The 23118-nt window shown below is 42.6% G+C and overlaps 3 protein-coding genes across 3 annotated transcripts; 1 reads left to right on the forward strand and 2 right to left on the reverse strand.

Annotated features, from left to right (window-relative positions):
• Positions 1-705: 705 nt before the first annotated feature.
• On the reverse strand, positions 706-6304 carry psma6l (proteasome 20S subunit alpha 6, like). Its single transcript, XM_050069291.1, has 7 exons — positions 6084-6304; positions 4156-4250; positions 3703-3784; positions 3315-3470; positions 2715-2893; positions 2518-2612; positions 706-1224 (listed from the first exon to the last, which is right to left on the reverse strand). The coding sequence occupies exons 1-7, from the start codon at positions 6157-6159 to the stop codon at positions 1167-1169; spliced, it is 741 nt and encodes a 246-aa protein (XP_049925248.1). The 5' UTR covers positions 6160-6304; the 3' UTR covers positions 706-1166.
• Positions 6305-6461: 157 nt separating this feature from the next.
• LOC126405488 (inositol-tetrakisphosphate 1-kinase-like) lies at positions 6462-12600 on the forward strand. The gene is made up of 10 exons (XM_050069247.1): positions 6462-6750; positions 7069-7093; positions 9136-9258; positions 9393-9510; positions 9596-9697; positions 10342-10382; positions 10497-10662; positions 11895-11962; positions 12209-12371; positions 12448-12600. Exons 1-10 carry the CDS (start codon positions 6668-6670, stop codon positions 12597-12599), a joined length of 1041 nt encoding a protein of 346 aa, XP_049925204.1. The 5' UTR covers positions 6462-6667; the 3' UTR covers position 12600.
• A 1950-nt stretch (positions 12601-14550) lies between these two features.
• Positions 14551-23103, reverse strand: LOC126405477 (uncharacterized). Its single transcript, XM_050069235.1, has 6 exons — positions 22928-23103; positions 19453-19493; positions 19280-19349; positions 17721-17786; positions 16537-17537; positions 14551-14686 (listed from the first exon to the last, which is right to left on the reverse strand). The coding sequence occupies exons 1-6, from the start codon at positions 22971-22973 to the stop codon at positions 14618-14620; spliced, it is 1293 nt and encodes a 430-aa protein (XP_049925192.1). The 5' UTR covers positions 22974-23103; the 3' UTR covers positions 14551-14617.
• Between the last annotated feature and the right edge of the window lie 15 nt (positions 23104-23118).

Consider the following 23118-nt stretch of genomic DNA (forward strand, 5'->3'; position numbering starts at 1 on the left):
TAACACCATGTAGTGTCCATCTTTACACTTGTAAAGAGTGACTAAACATAACCCTGTTTTTTAAGCAGCTTGATGTACTCCGCTGGTAACTCAATTCGCAGCATTTGTGATACATCACCTCCTACAAGAGTATATCATATTTATCCCTGTGTGAATATCAGTGACTCGACTCATTTCCAAATCCACAAAATCGTTTTTCAAAAGATGTTGTGGATTCAGACCTGTCCTTGCCCTCTACCTCTGTCAACTGACCTTCTACTGGGCAACCTCAGGCAACTTTAACACCTCACTGACGCCATCTGCTGTTCAACAAGGGCAATGTTGTTAGATCTGGATATACGGCAAAATTTGGGAGAGAAATGCAAACCATCTGTCCATTCTAGTGATGAGAGTCAATGCACTTTTCACAGAGTGTCTACAGGTATCAGACAGTTAAATTTACATTTTGCCAACAGGTAAGTGCAAGGATGAAGTAAAATGACAGCATTAAAGGTTTTTAAAGATTTGTAAGATTAGAAATGTGGACTTTTACACAGAAAGGCTTCACTCATTTTCACAAAAAGAAATTTAAAAATGCATAAATGAAATTACATAAAATGTTCATAGCAGTTACGAACTCACAAATTCAAATTCAAGACTATTTAATGACCTTTTAAGGACCTGTAGACACCCTGTTATTAATTTAAAGCAAACCAGAAGCAGTCATCTTTTCTATTCTATTTTATTATAACAGTTGTGTTAGAGGGGCTGACAATGACTTTGATGGATGTTTCTTGCAACTTTACAAAAGTGTGGAAATGACAATGAGGCTGCTGTTACAAACAAATAAGTTGTATGGAAAACATTCTGTAAACAGTCATACAAAATTAGTAGAATCCATAAACTTCTGTATCTCACACATGGAAATATGATGTTAGAGAGGTGGAACGTGTTGCTAAATATGGTTTAATGTGCCAGAATTTAATCATTGCTTTACTTGTGTATACTGAAATTTAAAAAATAAAGCCTAATCCAACCTACATCAGTTCTTTATAACAGAGCTTCTTCCTCAGGTGTATGTTTTATCATCCTGGACACACAGGTGTGTACTTTTGCCTTCAGACTGTTGACTTGGGTTAAATCAAGCGCACTGAGAATGAAGTAGTCGGAAGTTTGTGAGGGCACCTTTACTCCCGTTCTGCTATGGCAACCAGGTGGGCTTCGATCTCCTCCTCCGTCAGCAGCCTACAGGACAGAGAGAGGAGGTGATGAGGGAAGAAAAGTGAAAATGGGAATAAAAACCAGAGGAAAGAGGAATAACACAGAGGGTAAGGAGGTAACAGATGTGCGCTAATAACTCAAAAAAGCCCTACTTCACAGGACTAAAATAAAAATGAAAAGTAATTTGCCAGTGGCAGCGACTTGGTTTGGTTTCAGTCACGACATCCACCATCTTCAGTGTGAATTCATCACACAACTCCAAACGATTTGATACAATAGCAAAAAAATATGTCATGGTGATGTTTGTTTTGATGTTTGGTTTTGTGTTTGGGGTTGTTTTGTGTTTTCTTTTTCCCATCCTTTCTGTTTTTTCTCCCCGGCAGTGTGTGGGCAGCTGAGGGTGTGGCTGGCTGAGCAGGGCCTTCACTACGATGCACATCTGGTGCTCATCAGTAATCACTCCTGCCATAAAAGCCTGGTCAAGACACCACTCCTGTGCCAGATTATCCCGTTGCAGTCGGTGATTCCCTTGTTCACCAGAGCTTTTTGTGACTTGAGTTTACGTTATCTAGAGTTTGGACTGACCTGAGTTTTCTCCCTGTGTATAGTATTCCAGTGTGCCTTGCCTGCAGTCTCCAGTGTTACTGTTTTTCTGGCGCTCAGCCTCTGTGGATCTCTTGGTCAATTTGCCACCTCACCTGCAACGCCAGTCAGCCCTCAGCCACCACCTCCAGCCTCTTGCCTTTTTTCTTTGAGGCATTATTCTTTCAATAAACACCCCAAGAACTGTCCTTGACTCTGTCTCTGCATTTTTGGGATCCAAACACCAAAACTTAAAACTTAAAATTTTTGTTGATGTTAATTCTCCCATTTGTGCCAAGGATTGGAGTCTTCATTATAAAATAAATAACTGAACTGTTTTTAAGGCATCAGTCAGCCTCTTTAAATGCTCACTTAAATTAATCAAACAAATTTACGAAACAACTTTTAATATGACTGTTCACATCTAAAATATCTTCTTTTAAAAGAAAACATGACCTAAATGCTTCAAAAACCTTTTTACTATATATATCATAATTTTGTCTCTAATATCATTTTATGTTGCTGTGAAAAGATCCCAAACATGTTAATTATTGTCCCCAGGATTATGGGACCCTGTTAGTACTGAGTCCTGCTTTTTAGCTTCCACAAAATTGATGTGACACAACAGGACAACATCAGCCATTGGTGAATCTCATCTTATTAACCGACTGACAGTCAATAAGGCGAATATTGTCTAGTCTTAAGTAAATTTACAGTAGGTCTGAGTGAAGTTACCTGAACTTAGGTTTTTCCTTAGTGACCACGCCAATCTCCAGCTCAGTGGCCTTGAAATCCAAGGACAGCACAGAGGACAGACATGTGATAGCCATCTGTAAAGAAAGAAAGTTAAATGAGTGTGCTGGTAAGTCTAAACACACAGAAGCCTCTCTAAATGTTACTTTCAGTGAATGGAAGTCTCAGTTTCACTCTACCTGTACTGTCCTGTCGTGGGTCAGATCAGGCTTCTTCTTCAGTTTCTTCTCCAGGTAGCTGTTGGCCTCTGTCTGTTTGGCACCGACCGCTGTGGCTCTGAAGCCGCAGTAGTAACCTGCGGGGTCACATTTAAACAGGACAGGACCCTGCTGGGGGTCTATGGCCGCCATGATCATACCTGACGAGAGCAGAGGAGGATGAGAGACGGAGAGAGCAAGACCTTTACACCATTATGAAGAAGATGTCCCCAACTGTATTCAGACATTTTTTAATGATCCCTTGCAAGCTGTTACACTTCAGTGGCATTTTTAGTTGCTTAAAAGGGAATAAAGAAGCCATGTAATAAGACGGAAATGAAACCAAAGACAAGGGAACAATGTCCTGAGCAGCCACTATCAAGGCCAGGTCAGATAATAATGCAAATACGCAGCAGAAAACTGGTACAGTAGCAGCAGATATGTCCCATCCTGTGTGTGTGAGACATTGTATGCTCACAAATTTTTAAAAAAGACAAGAAAAAGAAAGAATGAGTTGTTGATGAAGAGCAGTATAAACAAACTAATGAACACCAAGAGGCAGAAATCATGACCCTCACTTACAGCAGCCTAGAGGCCTCATTTCAGCGTTTTGTGTGTAGACCTGGGAGATATCCGCCAACCTGCGACACAACACGTCCGCTGTGATGTCATAGCCAAACTTATACTTCCATTCTCCTGCTTCCACTCGCGCCCGGTGAACTTGGGAGCGACTATCCGCTGCACAAGACAGGAGAAAGTTGACGGTTACACAAGAATGATAACAGATTGTAATGCCTTAAATACCAGTTGTTTCTCGTCCTCATTTAAGGACACAAAAATGCCAGGCTTTCTGATGTGAAATAAAACAAACGTCATCTTTATCCTGGTCACATTTGTTCATGGTCGTTATATCAAAGTCTCACAGTTACCTGGTCAAAGATATGTTGTGTGCGTGTTGATGAATACCTACCGCCGTGCCCAGTCATCACACAGCCAATGCGAGGGGTCAATTTGAACATGTTGGTCACAGTAGTAGAGTCCAGCAGCTTGTCCTGCAGTCAGGAAAAGGAAAGAGTGTCACATCCAACCTATAAAGTGAAACTGTGCCGACACACTTCAGTGTATGACTGTGCGTGTGGACAAATCAGCGCTGCATTTACACGGATATGAATTACTCAGACTTATCTATCTCTGATTATGATAATTAGACCTTTAAATTGACAGAGGATGGACCAAATACAGTTTTATCTTGTGCTCTTGTAAAAGGAAAATAAAGTAGTCTTTAGCTTGGTAATGTGAGAGCTGGCGTTTGTTCAGTGTCAAGTCAGCAAAGAGCTGGAGTCAGGACTCCTGTGAGGCTTCAGTGTTTCGCTTGAACTCAGATCATCATCATCTGAGTGAGTGATTGTGTTTGATATCTTACAGGTATTTTCTTTTGTGTGACCACCACAACGCTGTCTGACCCCCGGATCCCCACAGACGTCAGCCCGCTCTGGGAGATGGCTTTGAAGGCATACTCTGCAGCACAGCATATGAGACAGAAAATAAACAAACAGAATAGTATTTTAATATAAGAGCGCAGGATCTGATATCCTGTTCATCCATGGAGAACTGCATGTTTGCTCCTTCATCAAACACATCAGTATTATGAAGATACATCTGAGGAACAAAGCATCCCAGCAGTTTGAGAGCTATTTACACCACAAATATTGAACATAACAGGATTTAACAAACTTGCTTTGCCCAGGGGGCCACTTTTGCAAGATAACAGGAGGCTAGGAGCCAGTTGCAGGAGCCCTACACAGGTCAGGGGTACATTGGGGCATTTCTAGGATTTAAAGACACTTGAGGATTTAAAGACACTGGAGGCTTAGCTTGTACCTCTCCTGGGGGAGGGTCACTATCTTATTCACAGTAAAAGTATGAAAAATTCCTGTGTGAATTAATTTATTGCTAGTGTGAATTAGAAATCCCAGGCACGTCCAACTGTTAGGAGGCCCAGGGGCAGACACATGACCCAGTGGAGGGGTTATATATCTCGTCTGACCTGGGAACGCCTCAAGAACCTTCAGGAGGAGCTGGAAAGCTTTGCTGGGCAGAGGGACATCTAGAGCAGGGGTGTCAAACTTAGTTTAGTTCTGGGGCCATATATAGCCCAGTTTGATCTCCAGTAAAAACCATTACTCACTAACCTATAAATAGCAACCCCTTCAGAGTTTCCCTTTTTTTAGTGCCCGCGATATCCTATGAAAAATATGTGCAAATTCAACAGTATGTCTCGGGTTTTCCACATTCAGTCAGTCCACCCCTCACTTTCATTTCATGTGCATTTTTTCATAATTTTTCACTAAAGTGGAAGCTACTGAAGCAGCAGGTGAGGTCATCCCCTGCCATATTGTTTCATGATAGAAGTCTTTTGTACTGAAGCTGCTGGTTGAACATATTTAGCACAATGTTCAATATCTCTAAATCTGACCACAGACAGTATTCATTGTTATTTCAGAGAGCTGTGTTCTGGTCACATTGACCAAAGTGCTGTACAAAAGGAATAAAATGCTAAAAACACATACATAAAAGGCAACATAACTGTCAGGTACACAGCTCACACATTAAGAAACACAACACACACTGGCATTCATCAGGGAAGACCACATCTGGGGGACTCAAACGCTAATGAATAAAAGTAGAAGGAGCCTGGACTTAAACAAGTTAATGGAGGGGGCAGATCTAGATCTGAGTGAGAGGGGGATGCTGTTCCACAATTTGAGGGCAGACACAGCAAAGGCACCATCACCCCTGAGCTGAAATCTGAAGCGTGGGACAGCCAGGAGCCCCAGGTCAGATGACCTGACACCTTTTACAAGTGCATCAATATGAGGTGTGCGAAGTCATCCAGTGGGTCAGATTGGACCCTTTGGTGAGCCAGCTGACATCACTGGTCTGTTGTGTTTTACTTAGCCTGCTGCCCCGTGACCTCACCCTGGGTGGGTGCATGGGATTAGAAAATGGTTGCTGGGCCACCTGGCACCCTGTTGTGGGCCAGTTGAGTATCGATTCTATAACCTGTGGATTCATATCCAGTTGAGAGTTGAATTTTACTTTAAAATGTCAGTGTATTTAAAAAATAACATTAAAATGAGTAAACTTGGGTGCAAGTTTTGACTCTATAGCTGCACTCCACTGGACAGGCTAACCACTGCAGCTACATGATAATAATCTTGCATTCACACACAATTTGTATTAATAATCCAAAGTATCAGCTGGTAGTGGTAGCAGATTTCTCTTGTGTATTAGGAGGTAGCCTATAATCATGATCCAGCTCTAAAACCCCGGACAAAGCGTGTGCCTTACCGACTTGGTAGAGGCGGCCCTCCGGTGAAAATATGGTGATGTGTCGGTCGAAACCTGCGTTTGAACCGCGCGACATTTTTTCCTCCTCGTGACCTCAGATGAACTTCGCAACACTTTAATATATCTTTATATCTTCCTAAACTATTCTCTTTTCCTTTGTCAGTTAATAGGAAACAGCATGTCTGAGCTGAACGATAAACAGGATAATGGAGTTACTTCCCTGCAATATTTTTTACTTTCTCTTTCATTTATATGTGAGTGCGGTGCAGCTCCACCACTGGCCTCTCTTATTATTGGATGGCAGCAATAAGGAAGTCAAGTGACTTTACCAGTTAGACTGGCTCCCTCTCTCTCTCTCTCTCTCTGTCTCTGTCTCTGTCTCTCTCTCTGTCTCCCTTTTCCACCTGTGGGCGAAAGTTGTGAATCTGGAGAAGCTTCGAGTCTTTTAGTGAAAGACACCAGCAGGAAGCAGCAGGAATATCAGGAGGGGAGGGTTGAATGGAGAGGAGCGAGGCTGCGACCCTGACATCCCTGAGTGTGCCTGCTGTCACTTGGCTGCTGGTGGCCCCCGGACACACAGACAAATGTCGGGCCGCAGGGTTGGCTTCTGGCTCAGCGATAAGAAGCGCAGGAGGATGAACCTGGACGCCTTTGCAGACTTCTGTGCGTAAGTTGGAGCCGGCGTTTGACTTTTTGAGATTCATTTAGAGCTCATTCGGGCTCTCCTATGGGGCCCCTGGATAGATAGTAAAGAGGGTCCCATTGAAAAATAATCATTTCATTTTATCTTAAAGAAACTGTCGTCATAACGCCCTCACTATAATCAAGTGTACATAATTGTGCAACTCTTTATCACCAGCAATGAAAATCTGTCCACACTGCATGAGAAGCTTTATTCATTAACAACCCTGTTTGACGTCAGAAGACTCCATGTGTTATCATCACTGTTAAAACATAAACATTATCACCATCTTTTTCTCTGCAGGGGCCATGGAGTGGAAGTGGTGGAGGTAGGAGTTTAAACATATACATGAAATCATATAATCTTAACAGTTTAAAATGAAGGGATGAAGAAAGGCAATGTGTAAGTGTGAGGCTGTTGTTTGTGTGTGTGTTGTGTGAATGTGCTCATCTTTGCATAATGTTTATGTCCGTGTACAAATGAAGATAGATTGATGTCTGTCTTTATGCTTCGTTTTCCTTGCATAGATGTTGTAACACCTTCACACACATACACGTATAGAATTTTATTCCAGAGGTATGCGAGAGCAGTTTGGGAACCCTGTCCACCCACACACACACATGTGTCATGCGCACATGTCAGCAACTTTACTAATCCATGTCACTGCCACCTGCAGCCCACGCCTACAATCTGTTTGCAGCAAAAGCCGTGAACAATGTCTGCCTGATTGTAGCTTCTCAGACATTTCACCGCATGTGAATATCTGAACAAGAGCACGATAGATGTTTACACACAACAGTAATGACTTCACCTTTGCCCACATGTCACAAGAAGCTAGCACACATATCAAAATGGTCAAATTACAATAAACAAATTAGGTAATTGCAGAGAAGTTGAGTCGTCTCAGTCAGTCTCTAAACCACATTTAATATTGTCTGAGCCTGGGTTCACAGTTCACAGAAACCTGCTACTATATAAAGAGCAGTGAAAACTGCAGCCATGTGTGTTATGGTGGTGTACAAATACAAACCGTTATTTTAATTAAAGAGGAAAGTGTGCTAGGACATAAATCATCATGTCACAAATGTTTGGCATTATTTAGAGCAGTGGCTTAATGTGTCTGTGGTGAGCTAAACTGAAATTAGAAACACACTATTCAAGTATGATAGCTAGCATAAACAGGATCTTTAAATTATTATTGCATAAAAATTCCAAGTACTTCACGCTGAAATCTTTCATGTTATGTACCGTATCATGATATACAATAGACCTAGCTTCCAGAGGAAACTGTGACTCATTAAGCATATGTGTAACTAATAAGATTAATTGCTGCACTACCTTTTGTTATGCCTTTGACAGGGCTCCTCTGTTGAAAAGGGCTCTCATCTCTCTTAGTAGTTACACCTGCTTTTCCTGCAGTGACTGGTCTGTAATGACAGATGCGAATGAAACACGAGAGTCAAAAGTGATACAGAGTATAATCTGACTCTAAACAAGAGTTGGTTCATATGTTCAATGTTTGTGATAGTTGATCATTTCTACATCGGTTTCCCGTTTCAAGTCTCTCAAATTAAAGATGAGCAATATTAAAAGTGGGGCGGCACGGTGGTACAGTGGTTCGCATTGTTGCCTCACAGCAAGAAGGTCCTGATTCGAATCCTGGGGTGGGGGAGCCTTTCTGTGTGGAGTTTGCATGTTCTCCCCATGTCAGCGTGGGTTTTCTCCAGGTACTCCAGCTTCCTGCAGTCCTAAGACGAGCAGGTTAATTGGTGACTCTAAATTGTCCGTAGATGTGAATGTGACTGTCTCTATGTGTCAGCCCTGTGATAGGTCTGTCAACCTGTCCAGGGTGTACCCCGCCTCTCAACCAGTGTCACCTGGGACAGGCTCCAGCCCCTCAGCAACCCCTAACAGGATAAATGGTCACGGAAAACAAATGAATGAATATAAATAGTATAGTGATACTGTCCTGGAGGGAGCTCGGAGTAGAGCCGCTGCTCCTTCGCATTGAAAGGGGTCAGTTGAGGTAGTTCGGGCATCTGATCAGGATCCTCCTGGGTGCCTCCCGCTGGAGGTGTTTCAGGCACGTCCCACTGGTAGGAGGCCCCGGGGCAGACCCAGAGCACACTGGAGGGATTACATATCTCATCTGGCCTGGGACCACCTTGGGTCCCCCAGGAGGAGCTGGAAAGCGTTGTTGGGGAGGGGGACGTCTGGGGTGCTTTGCTCGGCCTGCTGCCCCCGCGACCCGGCCTCGGATAAGCGGATGAAAATGGATGGATGGATGGATGGATGGATGGATGGATGGATAGTGGTACTGTAGTTCAGTAGTGCCTCTTGGCAGTTCGATAGTATTTTTTCCTCCGTCAGATCGACCTCACGCAGCCACTGGGGCCCCAGGGACCCTTCGACGTCATCGTTCACAAGCTGTCTGATGTCATTGTGGAGGCTGAGCACGACAGCCAATCGCAACAGCTCCTTGCCAACTTCCAGGTAAGACTGCGTTGTAAACGGACCTCCTTTTTGCATCTGTCCCAAGAGGAATATTCAATTTTATCATGCAGCTGCTTGTCAATGAGCAGTTACTTGAAGTGAGAGGATTTCTCCATCTGTGCTTTAAATTACAGAGCTATGTGTCGGCTCATCCCAGTACAGTTCTCCTGGACCCCCTGCCTGCCATGACTCAACTCTTAGACCGCTTTGCCTCTTATCGGATCATGAGCAAGCTGCACAATTCACTCCAAGGTGAACTGCAGCCTCACAGTGTATGTTGTAGTATACTGCTGTTAATAGATATAAACACCCACCCTTCTTATATTCTGTTCAACAGACTGGCGCATCTGCAGTCCTCCTTACCTCGAGATCCACAGTGTCAGTGACCTGTCATCTATTCAACAGGCTGTGATGACCCAGGGCCTAAGCTTTCCTCTCAGTCAGTTCACTTTCACTGCCTTACGTATTTCATTCTTATATTTTCAATTTCATAAGTTGAGAGCATTTAAATTAACTTTGAAGGGGACCACCATATTCTCAAAACAAGCTGACATCAGTTTGTAACTTATTTCTTTATATGCTCTTTGATTGCCAGTGTTATTAATTCTCCCAGATTTCGGCTCATATTCCTACTGGAGCAAGTCCAGATGTGTTTAGAAGCTTTTATTGCTGATTTTTCATGGTAGGCAGCGCAGCTATACTCCATTACAGTCATTCCCTGGCTGCAAGTACACTGCTAAACGTAGCTAAATGCTAACGTCAGGGAAACATGTCCTCTTGGATGCTGACGTTGTTCATTTCTCCTGGATTTCGGATCGTATTTAGCTGTAGTGATGTTGCAGAGACGCTGAGAGTGCAGATACTGAAGACTTGGAAATGCTGACCAATCAGTGCAGACTGGGCTTTTTCGGGTGGGGGGTTTAACACTAGACAAACAATGTATAGACATACAGAAATAAACCCTCTCAGTCATCACTTATGATCCACTAGAAGTGTGTGGGGTGTATTTTTCTGCAGAGACTCTGCCCTCGTCAAGTATCACAGAACCCATAAACACTTTCTCCTTTGCTCTCTTGACCCCAGTTTGTAAAACCAGAGTGGCACACGGCTCCCTTTCCCATGAGGTGAGTGGTTTACACGAACATTGTACCAGTGCAGTCTTGTTTGTATGTTCATAACTGTTATTTATTTGCTCTCTGTTTGTCCTAATGTCTGTGTGATATCTGTGTGTGTTGCAGATGTCTTTGATTTTCAGTGCGGGGAGTCTAGCCAAAATCCGTCCTCCCTGTGTGCTCCAGAGCTTCGTCAACCACGGGGCTGTTCTGCACAAGATGTTTGTGGTGGGAGACAGACACTACTGCGTAGAGAGGCCGTCACTCAAGAACTTCCCCTCCGGTCCCTGTGGTCAGTCTGCAACAGACTTACAGATATATAGATATTTATGTTGTTATTATTTATGTCAGTTCGTTTCCTTCCCTTTCCCGTCTTGCCCTTTCCTTCCTTTTCTGTCATGTCCTTTACTTTGTTTTCCTTCTGTTTCCTATCTTGTCCTCTCCTTTCCCTTTCCTGTCTTCTCTTCTTTTTTCTTTCCTTTCCTTGTCCTTTACTTTTTTCCTTTCATTGCTTGTCTTGGCGGTTCCATTCCTCAATTTTCCTGCCATCTTTTCCTTTCCTTATCTTTATCTTGTTGTCCTTTTGTTTTCAATCCCTTTTCTTCCTCGTCCTTTACTGTCATTTCTCACCCCTTTCTGTCTTGTGCTTTCCTTTCCTTTCCTTTCCTTTCCTTTCCTTTCACTTCCTGCCTTATTGTTTACTTTCCCCATTTCCTGTCTTGTCCTTTCTTTATTTCCCTTCCCTTTCCTGTCCTCTACTCTGTTGTCCTTTCCTTTTCTTACCTTCCCTTTCCTTTCCTACCTTGTCATTTCCTTTCCTTCCCTTTTCTACATAGTCATTTCCTTCACCATTTTACCCTTGACATTTCCTTTCTTGTCCTTTTCTTGCTTTACTTTCCCTTTCTTGTCACCCTATCCTTCCCTTCCTTTTCTGTCCTCTACTCCTCTACTTTGTTGTCCTTTTCCTTTCTTAACTTATGATTTCCTGTCCTGTCCTGTCTTCTCTGTTCCTGCCATCTCCTTTCCTTTCTTGTCCTTTCCTTCCCTTTCCTTTCCTTTCCTTTCCTTTCCTTTCCTTCCCTGTCTTGTCTATTCCTTTCCTTCCCTTTTCTGTCTTGTCCTTTCCTTTCCTTAATTTTCCTTCCCTTGTCCTTTCCTGCCTTATCATTTACTTTTCCCCTTTACTTTCTTGTCTGTTCTTTCTTTCCCTCCCTTTCCTCTCGTCTACTCTGTTGTCCTTTCCTTTTCTTACCTTTCCTTTCCTGCCTTGTCATCTCCTTCACCCCTTTACCCTTGTCCTTTCCTTCTCTGTCTTTTTTCCTTCCCTTCCCTTCCGTTTCTGTCCTCTCCTCTGTTGTCCTTTCCTTTTTTTCCCCTTCTTATCTCATTGTATCCTTTCCTGTCCTGTCCTGACATGTCATGTCCTGCTGTGACTTGCTTTGCCCTATGTTATGCTACCTTGTTTTGTCTTTGCTCTATGTGTTCCCTGTATCCACTCATACTGTAATTTATCTCTGCCTCCAGACAGGAAGACCATTTTCTTCAACAGCCATCAGGTGTCCAAGCCAGAGTCAAACTCTGATCTCACAGCAGTAAGTATGACATGTGGCATCATATTTTCTAAATTCTGTCAGATGAAGTCAGGAGTAAAGCAATACTGTTTTGGATCGATTTTCTCAGTTTTAATATCCTACTCCTAATATATCTGCAAAACTGCTCAGTGGTGTCATTTAGGTTGCACATATGGCTTAACAGTAGCTCCACCAGTCAGCCCCAACCCATTTGGCACCTCTCTGGGCTGAGATCCACCCCAATAATGTGTCCTCCTGTCCTCTAAGCTGGACGAGCAGATGCCATGCCTGCCTCCTCCCAGCTCTGAAGCCATGGCCGCCCTGGTCAGAGAGCTCAGACTTCAGCTTGGCATGGCCCTGTTCGGCGTGGATGTCATCATCAACATACACACAAACACCCTCACCGTCATCGACATCAACATCTTCCCAGGTACTGCACCTGCACAGACACACACAGACACACACACAGACACAGTGATGTACTCATAGACTCTTCTCATTGTCAGGCTATGAAGGAGTGCCCCAGTTTTTCTCCTCTCTGCTCAGCCACATTGAGTCAGTGTTGGACAAACAGGCCTCTGCTGGCCCCGAGGCAACCGGCTCTCCCGAGTCAACACAGACTACAGGAGGTCCATCTGCTGCAACAACTGGCCTTTAAGTCACCTCAGGAGCACAGCGTGGATTGCACTGTGTTTCATCAGCTTCCCAGGACAAATGAAGTCAATGACACTGGCTTTTTCACTCTTATGTTGGGACCAAAAGGAAGCCTTAACTTTAATTGTATTTTAAACTGTACCGTCTGTAAATCACACTAATAATTGTGAGCTATTTTCTGCTCTTTTTACAAGCAAAAACAGAAGGCACATGATGGCTTAATACACTTTCCGTTTATTGATTGACGGGTAGCATAGAAGAAGATACAGCAGGCACAAAATACAGCACTCTGATTGGCCAGTAATATTACAAATGGTGTTTTTGTTATCATATTTTTCCCTGTTGTTCGAAATGTCCTCTATGGCCTCGTGTCACGCCCTCCCCCGCAGACATTTCCTGCGTCTTTCTTGCTGGTTTGTAAGATACATTTTGTGGAAACATTTTTGCACTAATATAGAAAAAGAAAAAAACGACAGTACATTAATTTTTTTTCATTTATTCTCAAGTGAACAAACACCTCATCGCTGGAACAGACAATAATGAGCTGATCCGGTGTGTCATCACTACGTGTTTACACAAGCTGACCCACCGGCTACTCTGCCAGTGTTTTAATGTATTGTAAATCTTGGCTGTGTAGAAAAAGAGAGATTATATATCTGCTATATGAGTACTCTATGATGCACTTTGACAACATATTAAAATACATGAAATAATTCGTTATTTGGCTAATTATTGCATTCACATGTGCTGTTGTCTATATTGTGTTATTGCAGTTTAGTGGGCGTCCAGTGGTTACCCTGTTAATCCTGCACCATGTGCATTTCTACCCAGTGTCCTCTTGGGGGCGTTGTTGCTTCATATTTCCTATGACCTTGGCTTACAGACGTGGTATCTGATATTTACACAAATGACATGACAGCCATGAAAACTGTGAACACTACAGAGCGTTTATCAATGTTATTGTCAGTGTTGCTGTTACCAAAAGACATCAAAATGGCTTTAGTGACTCCCTCTTCCCTCGACTCCTCCTTGGCTTGTTAAGATAAGAGTGCAAAGCTGGCTGAGAACCTGAAGTGACACTTTTAGACCTTTTAAGCTCTAAGTACATAACATCCTGTGGCCAAACACTAACCACGCTCAAGACAAACTTAACATCCGACACACGTGTCCCCGTGCAGAACTTTAACGCTGATCTACTTCCTCTGTGTTTTGTTCGTGTCACCCTGGTTCGTCACAAACAGTCTGGTTTTAACAGTGCGAGAGCCAAATGAAACACAATCCTTGTTTCTACTTTATCATCGAAGAAACGAAGAGGAAATAATGACTTACTCCTGTGTAGAAATATCAGTAATACGTATCGTTAACAGTCAGAACAGCAGGAACAGCTTACACATAGTTATCAGTTATTGCACAAAATATATATATTGAAATACACATATTACTCATGGTAGGGAATCTGTTTTTTTCCCATCGAGAACACACCATCGAGGATGATACCCTTCAGAGAAAAAAACAAAAGTGCTGCTTGCCAGTACTCATGACTCAGATTTCAAAGATGATGGTGTTTGTGTGGTCGGCAATCTGCAGTCAAAAATAAAATTTGAATACAAAGTGCTGAATGCTTTGCATCCATGGCTGTTCACAACTGGAGTGAAATCAACCGTCTACCTCACAAACAGCATTTACAGGTACTGAGACAAGTGGAGATAGACACAAAGATCTTTCAGATTCTCTAGAAAAGTGTGTCTTTTTTTTCTCTCCTCAACACTCAGACGCATCAAGGAAACAGTGACAGCCTTTTCCAGGCAATCTAAAAGCAGAAATGAAACGACCGTATGTGCAGTTTCTACTAATGTCCATTTACAGATTCACATCTGAAGACAATTCTCTGAGTGCTGTGGGGACTTGAAGGCTGTAAAATGGAAAATGTGTGAGCTGAATGTGTGACTGTGAATGCAACAAAGGGTTTTGTCAGTCCGCTGTGTGTGTGTGTGTGTGCGTGTGTGTCCATGTCTGTGTGTCTTATCCTCTGCGAAGCTCCCTCAGCTCTGCAGCCACTTTGCGCAGCTCTGCTTCAATCTCCAGCAGCTCCTGTGGACAGAGAGCCACGGTAATATGTGACCGAGCAAAACAGGACACAGTGACACGATGCTTCATGTCATAGCTCGCAAATAACAATGAAATTGTCTTGTCCATATTTTGGGGTAGCAATGAAACTTGCTGGGTACCTGTTGGTAGGTAGAGGGAAATTTTACGATGATGATGATGATGATGATTGAATACTTTGACAGGTGTTTAAATGTTTATGAGATAGACTTTTGTTCCTGGGATTGCGTCACAACCGTGCAAAATGCAGTCACTGAACTTTAGAGGTGTGTAGCTGAGGTCACAATTAAGGTTGAGTTCAAAGACTAGTGTGGTCCAAGCAAGAATGCCATAAAAGTGGGAGGTAGGAAGTAGGGAAAGGACTGATGTCCCCCTACTTTATGCCCCTGGTCCACATTCATTTTAAGTCAAGAATTGCTGAATTATTCAGCTTATCAAGGGGATTCCAACTTTAGTTCAGAGCCACTGCTCTTCAAGCAAACAAACTGCTTTGTATTGTACTTAGTGTTTACATTTTGACATCTAGCATTGAGATGGAAACAGTAAATGTACATATTACAGCAAAAACACCCTGCATTTATTTTGTATTTACCCTCACAAAGAGGTGACAACTGATTACTTGCAGCCTGCACAGCCTATCCATCAGAGAATAAGTTGTGAACAAGGGACTGCTTTATTAAATGGCCTGTATACTCCAGACTTGCACTGTAATAAGGACATAGAGGCTGGTCCGATGATCAAAACTGATGTTCATAGCGCTAACATTGTTACTACTTTTTCCCCAGTAGTTACATATTCGTCCAGGTATAGGTATGTGTAAGTATGTCATTAGCACCATGGGATAACGGACCCCTGGGCACTGACTTGCAGGAGGCTCCACCACCTCTCCTTCATAGGTGCCAGAAATGTTTATTTATGTTTACTGTTTACTTATTCTATTCTTGTTTATTCTATTAATGTATATATCGTAGATAAATTTCACACTTACACTCTCAGCAGAGTGAAGATAATTGTGAAGATTTCATTTTTAATATATTCATATCTTAAGTACAAGTGTTAAACACTATAGCACTTTTTTTTTTGTAGTTTTTAATGTACTGTTCATTTGTATTTATTTCATTTTATTTTATTGCTTTATATTTACATGCTTCTACTTCTACTTCTTACATACTTCTACTTAATTCTTACTTCTTATGATTCTTTATTCTTTACATTGGAGCTACTGTAACAAATCACAATTTTCCCTCAGGGATCAAGAAAGTATTTAGGATTATAATTGATTCTGAAACACAGACTTTGTGTTGGTTTTGCCTCTTTATTTGTTATTGTTTTGCATTTCCTTGTAGTTGTTTTGTGTCTACTTTGTGGTTGTATTGTGTCTACTTTGGTTGTTTTGTGTCTCTGAAGTAATTTTGTGTCTTTTTGAGGTTATTTTGTGTCTCTTTGTTGTTGTTTCGTGTCTCTCTATGGTTGTTGTGTGTCTTTTTGCAGTTGTTTCGTGTCTCTCTATGGTTGTTGTGTGTCTTTTTGTGACTGTTTTGCCCCTTTTTATATTTTTTTGGTATCTCTTCCAACTTCTTCTGCATCTCTTTGTGGTTTTTATGTGTCTCTTTAGCCATTTTGTTTTGTTTGTTTTTATTGTATATGTTCATTTGAGTGACAGATGAAGGCCAGGGGCCCCCCTGACACTTTGGGCCCCTGGGCCTGTGCCCAGCAGGCCACTTCATTAATCCATCCATGATTAGTCCTACATATATACTCAATCATGACACTGTAATTTGTGGGCTTACAAACACACAGATACACAAATAGTGATGTTATTTGCACCAACTTACCTCCCCTTCATCTTCTTCTGCGTCACCCTCCTCATCGTCTTCCTCCTCCTGCCCCTCCTCATCCTCTCTAACGTACTCATCCTCATCTTCCTCGTCCTCATCCTCCTCCTCCGCATCCTTGTACCTCTCCCTCTCAAACTGCTGCGTGGCCTCATCGCTGGCTTTCTCCATCACTCTCTTCTGCTGCGGCTCCTTCACGTCTGTCGCCTCCTCCTTCTTCTTGACTTCATTCTCTGTTTTCTCATCTGGCTCCTTGTTGTCATCCCCCTCCTTCTTCTCACGCTTGTCCTCTGCTTTCTTCTCATCCACGCTGTCCTCTTTCGTCTTGCCTTGCGTCTCCTGTTCCTCCTCCTCCTGCACCCGTTTCATCTTCCTGACGAGTTCGTCCAGCTCCTCCTGCTTCTCCTTCCTCTTTCTCTCCTGCTCCGCCTTGCTCTTGCTGTCCTGCTCTTTGAGCAGCTCCTTTAGCTCCTTCTCCACCTTCTCCTTCTCCACCATCAGCTCCACTTCATTCTTCCTCCTCTCCTCGATCCTCTGCTTCTCCAAATCCTCCACTGTGTCTCCCTTCTTCTCTTTGTCCTCCTTTGTCTTCTTCTCCTCCACCTCTTTCTTCTGCTCTGTTCCAGAGCCTTTCTGGACCTCCCTCTCTTTCACTGCCTCGTACCGTTTCTTCTTCAGCTCCTTTAGCAGTTCTTTGAGCTCCTCATCATTCTTCTCCTCCTTCCCTTTCTTGGTGATCTCTTCAGCTAACAGCTCCTCAAGCTCTTTGGCTCGCTCCTCTTCGTTGTCCCTCCCTCTGTCTTCGATCCGTGGCTCCTCCATTATCTTCTTGGTGTCGTCTTCCTCTGTCTTCTCTTGTTTCTTTTCCTCTGTCTCTTTTGGAACGCTGGTCACGTCTCTCTCCTCCTTCGTCTCCTCATCCCCCTGCTCGAAGTCGCTCTCATCATCAGCCAGGTTGTACTCATATTGCTCCTTCTCGTCGTCTTGCTCCATGTCTCTCTCTGCAACAGTCAGACTGCAATGGTCAGTGCCATGTGGTGTTAAAATGCATGAGCACATGTGTCTGATTGAGGGTGAAGACTCTTAATTCCATTTAATTCAAAGACTTTTAAATGAAAAACCAAATTAGACCTGTTTTACTTTGTAGCAGTGGATGTTGTGTGTCAATGTGAATTTGTGCGTACCATCACCAGCCAGCCTCTGCAGCTCCCTGAGTAAACCCTGATGTCTTTGGACTTCATCAAGTTCCTCTGCAGAAATAATGGCACACGATACTTTAATAACACAACATTGCACCAAAAACAGCCAGCAAAATATGTACAAATGCTCTGTAGATGCAGTCAAGTCTTTACACATCAAGAGGAGTGTGTCGAAACACCCATCACAGATTAGAATTATGGTGAATTTCAGCAAATAAGACAACACTATCTTGTGACAGATGAATCATATTAGTTTGCCATATTATATTTTCATGTACTGTTAAACTGAAAATTAATCGATTAAACATTTAGTCTGTAAAATGTCCATATATTCTGAAAACTGCCCATCAAAAGTCATCTCCAAATGTCTTGTCTCCAAAGAGAAAAATGGAAATTTGCTCGTGGATGTTTGGCATTCTTAATACTTTACATATTAATTCATTTTCAATTCAAATAATGGCTTCATGGTTGTATGCCTTCACAAACCAGTCAAACCACATATCTTTCCCCGGCAGCACAGAAGATCGAAATAATCACCAGTTTCAAGATTAGTGTAACAATTCAGTATCTGACCAAATGTCTTGCCTTCTGTTCCTGAGTTACGGCGTTGAATAATGATTAAAAAAAGTGTTTTTGTTGAACATTATGATGTCACAGAGAATTTGACCTTTGACCTTTTGATATATAATAATCTCACTTTATATCATTATTTTATTCTATTAGACATTTACGTGAAATGTTGTTACAATTAGCGTATGAATTCTGAGTTATGGCCAAAAACAGTTTTGTGAGGTCATAGTGACCCTGATTGTTGATGGTGGACCATCAATTTACAGTGCAAATTCATTCCGTCCAAGTGGACGTTTGCGCCATATTTGAGGAAACAGGCCATCTTGAATTATTGCCTTCATGAGAATAAGAAGATGCAAGGTCACAGTGACCTTGATCTTTGGCCAGCAAATTCTTATCAGTTCATTCTGGAGTCCAAGTTGACATCTGTGCCAAATTTTACGAAATTCAATCGAGGTGTTCTCGAGATATCACACTTATGAGAATGAGACAGATGGAAGGCCACAGTTACCTTGACCTTTGACCAAGAAATTCCAATCACTTCATTCTTGACTCAAAGTTGATGTTTGTGCCAAATTTGGCAATTTTTGACAATTTATTGTGTTCACAAGAATGAGATGGACACAAGGTTACAGTGACCTTGATATTACGTTCATGAGAAGGAAGCAGAAGAGGTCACCTTGACCTTTACTTTTGACTCATGACCACTAACGTCACAGAGTTCATTGCTGAATCCAAGTTGATGTTTGTGCCAAATGAAGAAACTTCCTAAAGCCATTCCTGAGATATTGTGTTCATGCGAATGGAACAGACAACCTGAAAACATAATGCCTCTGTCACAGCTATTGCTGGCATGGAGGCAAACAAATGTTGATGATTAATTTCCTATTGGTGACTTATTAAATAATTATTTAAGCTCCAAACCTTAAATACAGTTTTCTGAGTGCTGATGAACAGATAATTAGAGACATCACCTGCTAGCTGAGGGCCACATTCATGAGGAGACCCATCTTCATTCAGCGTCTCCTGAATAATACATTCAACCTAGAGGCACAAAACAAACACACACAATTACACTTTGACCAATTTAGATAAAAATCTTTATCATACTGAAAGATTGGGGAAATAAAAAGCACTTGTTTCTGACCTTTGCATCATTTAGGGGTGAGGTTACTGGCCGGCTTCCCACTGAGGCACGAAACAAGGGAGGAGATACAGAGAGAAAAATCAATACATTTAGCATTCCTGCAACAGCAAAAGCACCAAACTAGAGCTCCACACATGAACTAGTTTGTTTACGTAGCAGTGGTTTGTCCTGCACGGGCGTGGGTGTAGCTGTTCCCTCATTAAGGTAAGCACAGTTACCTTGGTAAAGCGACACAGCAAAGAAGCTTAACCTCCTCTCCCTCTCCCTCTCCCTCCAGGATGCACATATTCCCAAAGGCTTTAGCTCACAGGTAGTTTCACCACCAGGGCTAAATCAGTCACCAGGCCCCGCCTGCCAGTAGATCATTAAAGGCACACTGAGCTGCGCCATCAACGCCTTTTCTCACGGAGATACCTTGAAAGGACCTAAATGTCAGAGTAGATCACAGTCCGTGTTCAGCTATCAGCCCGTGACCTTCTCTTTTATTGTTATGTATCGGGAACAAAGACTGGTGGAGACACAATATGAGATGGTGTCCAATTACTGCACTTCATTTAGTCGTGAATCTAAATGTCAGTTTAGAAACATGATTCTGCTTTCTGTCAAATTAACACCTTCAAAGCAAATAAAACAAATTAAAAAGACTGCTGGTAAGACTGAGACACAACACTGCAAACCCATGTGCGTCTGCTGCCTTCACTGACATGACACATGTACCAGCTGTAAGTGTGATCTCCACTCTGCGGTGTGTGTCAGCACACAGCCAGATCAGCACAGATCAGGATCAATAGGACTAATTGATACCTTGGCCACTGATGAACCCCCCTGCAGACACGTGAGCTGCCTACAGCTGGGCACTGTAAGGCTCTGCATGTCCATGTGATGATGGTGTGTGTATGTGGTGTGTGTGTCCAAGCTGGGACACCCCAGCCCCATAATTAAAGCTGGTTTTATTGGCTTGTGCTGCTGCCTGTGGTCAACCAAACTCCATGTGAGAAATTTAGAAATCAAGAGCATCTGTGCATGTCAGAGGGCTGCAGTTTGTTGATGGACAAAATGACTTGATAGATTCAGCAAAAACATGTTGGCTGGACTACAAACTAAAGCCACATCTGAGTCAGCAGTAGATGTGCCTATAGGGCAGGGATGTCAAACATACGGCCTGGGGACCAGAACTGGCTGCCAAAGGACCCAATCCTTTGCACACCTGATATTAATGCACTTGTGAAGGCTCAGGAGGAATTTATACTTTTGCCTTGAATCAATGCCGTACCTATGGTGTAGGCTCTGCATTGACACTTTTTTTTTTTCCACTGAAACCATTTCCCTCAGTGGAAACAAAGCTTTTATTTACTTTAATTTCACAGATACGAAACAATAAATTGTGAAAACAATAAAGCCTCCACAAAAATAGCATTTTAAGTCTTGTGTGTGATTTATTCTGGCTTTATATGAGCAGAGGAAATATCCGCTCGTCGCTAGGCTAATTTATACAATATAAAATGCCATAGGCTTGTGCTAATAACGTTAGCATGTTGTATTTGTTTGGAAAACGTGTTTAGTATAAGACAGTTGTTTTGTCAGTGAACCTCGTGAGTTACAATGAAGCCAAATTTTGTATCGTTACCTTTGTTTAAAATTGATTTGTCCCTGGTTTTATATGAGAAGAGGAAAAGTCTGCTAGCTGCTAGGCTAATTTATACAATGTAAAATGCCATAGGCTTGTGCTAGTAACATTAGCATGTTGTATTTATGGGGAAAATGTGTCCAGATAAAGACAAGTGCTTTGTCTGTGAATGCTGCGAGTTATAGTGAAGCTGATTTGTGCACTTGTATTTGAAATTGTCGCTATTAAGCCATGTTTAATGTGTGTTTCATGTGTGTTTTGGGTTTGTTTTGAATCAACTAAACTTCCTCCTTCAGTTGGACTTTCCCATCATTTCTAATTCACACTGAAAATAAATGAATTTATAGGCTACTGGAATTTTTTACAGCAAATAAGATGTCAGAGAGCATAAAAAGCATCAAAATAGAGCTTTTTTTATGAAATAAAAAAATGCTAGGGGACAATCTTCCCGAACCTCCCAGAAGAGGTCGAAGCGAAGCCCTGTGTAGTGACACTTTGACTAAACAACATTTCTAAACAAGCCACTGGGTTGCAAATGGGTGAACTTGTTCCGGATGTGTGTTCTTGGCTAACAATAAACCAATGTCCAGTGCGCTTTAACTCTTTGGATTGGATGAAACAATATATCTGTATATGCTCACCAAAAGGGCGACAGCATTGTCCATATGCACCTGATTCTCATTACCTGGAGCTTACCTATATGCCCTTCACACATGGGTGCTCCACCTTGTGTTCAGTTTAATAACTGCATGTGTATATTTATTTTTACCTTGTTTAGATAAGGACAGAATAAACAAACAAACTATATCATGGCTCCACCCCCCTGAATTTCATTACATTTTAGACACGCCCCTGCTTACCCCTGACCTGTGCAGGGCGGCTGCAACTGGCCCCTGGCCTCCTGTTATCTTGTTATCTGTATGTGGCCCCTGAACTAAAATGAGTTTGCTATAGGAGCTGGAGATGCGCAGTAAAGAGATTAGGCTGCTCCTCATCTTGGCATTTAGTGCCACACTGAGATTGTTATTTTACCTACAGCTGCTGCTTCTGAGGCGAAGTGTATCCCTTTAAAATGTAGACTATAGCTTTAGTTGTGCTTCGTTAGGATGGGGTTTGACAATTGCCTCCACACACACCATGCCAGCTAAATACACTTAAACCTATGAACAGTCTGCTGTATGTAGGTTACCGCCTGTGTTACTGCACCACACACAGTCACTGCAGACCAATATTTACCCTGCTTTATACACATGTCCCAGTGGGAGGCAGATCTCCCCCTGATTTTAACACCTACACTTATTTTACCTCATTAACACGTTTTCGCCGCAGCTGGCGCACGTCACCGTGCCGCACGCGCACATGTGCGCTGTTCCGCTCACCTGTGCGGAGCTTTAATTCGCATTAATGTTGCTCCAGAGGACTGTTTGGGGGTCAGGGAAATATGTGTGTTTAAAATGTCCTCTTACAAGCAGTGACAGCAGCGTCAGTCCAGCAGCAGACACAAACAGAAAGGTAGGCGCATATGAAATTATGTAACAACGCTTTTGTTTAGCCTATTAGTCTAAACCCCCTGAGGCTTCGCCATTAGGTTCACACACACACTCTGTCCGCTCCATAAAGTCTTATTATAATACATGCAGTTTGTTTTGTTTCTACTATCACATACATGCCGGTAATAAAAGAAAACCAAGGACCACATGAAGTGTGTGAAAGATGAGGCTTGTCTCCGGCGCAGCCTGCTGAGACACACACTCGCGTTTTGTACCGTCATTTTAAGCGCACAACATAAACACACACACACACACACACACACACACACATTGGTAAATCAATGTGATAGATGCTTACCTCCGACGGCAGCCCAGAGCAAAACTGCGGTTATCAGAATTCCCATAGGATCCGAAAAGTGAGGTTCCTGCAGGAGATAACCTTGAAATAACGGGCTGGATCTTCTTCACACACCCGCCGAGCGAGGTGGAGCCGAGCCGCGGAGCTGTGTGTGTGTGAGAGAGAGGCTGTGAGACTCTGTGTGTGAGTGT

The sequence above is a fragment of the Epinephelus moara genome, chromosome 2 (assembly GCF_006386435.1).
Source record: "Epinephelus moara isolate mb chromosome 2, YSFRI_EMoa_1.0, whole genome shotgun sequence".
Taxonomy (NCBI): Eukaryota; Metazoa; Chordata; class Actinopteri; order Perciformes; family Serranidae; genus Epinephelus; species Epinephelus moara.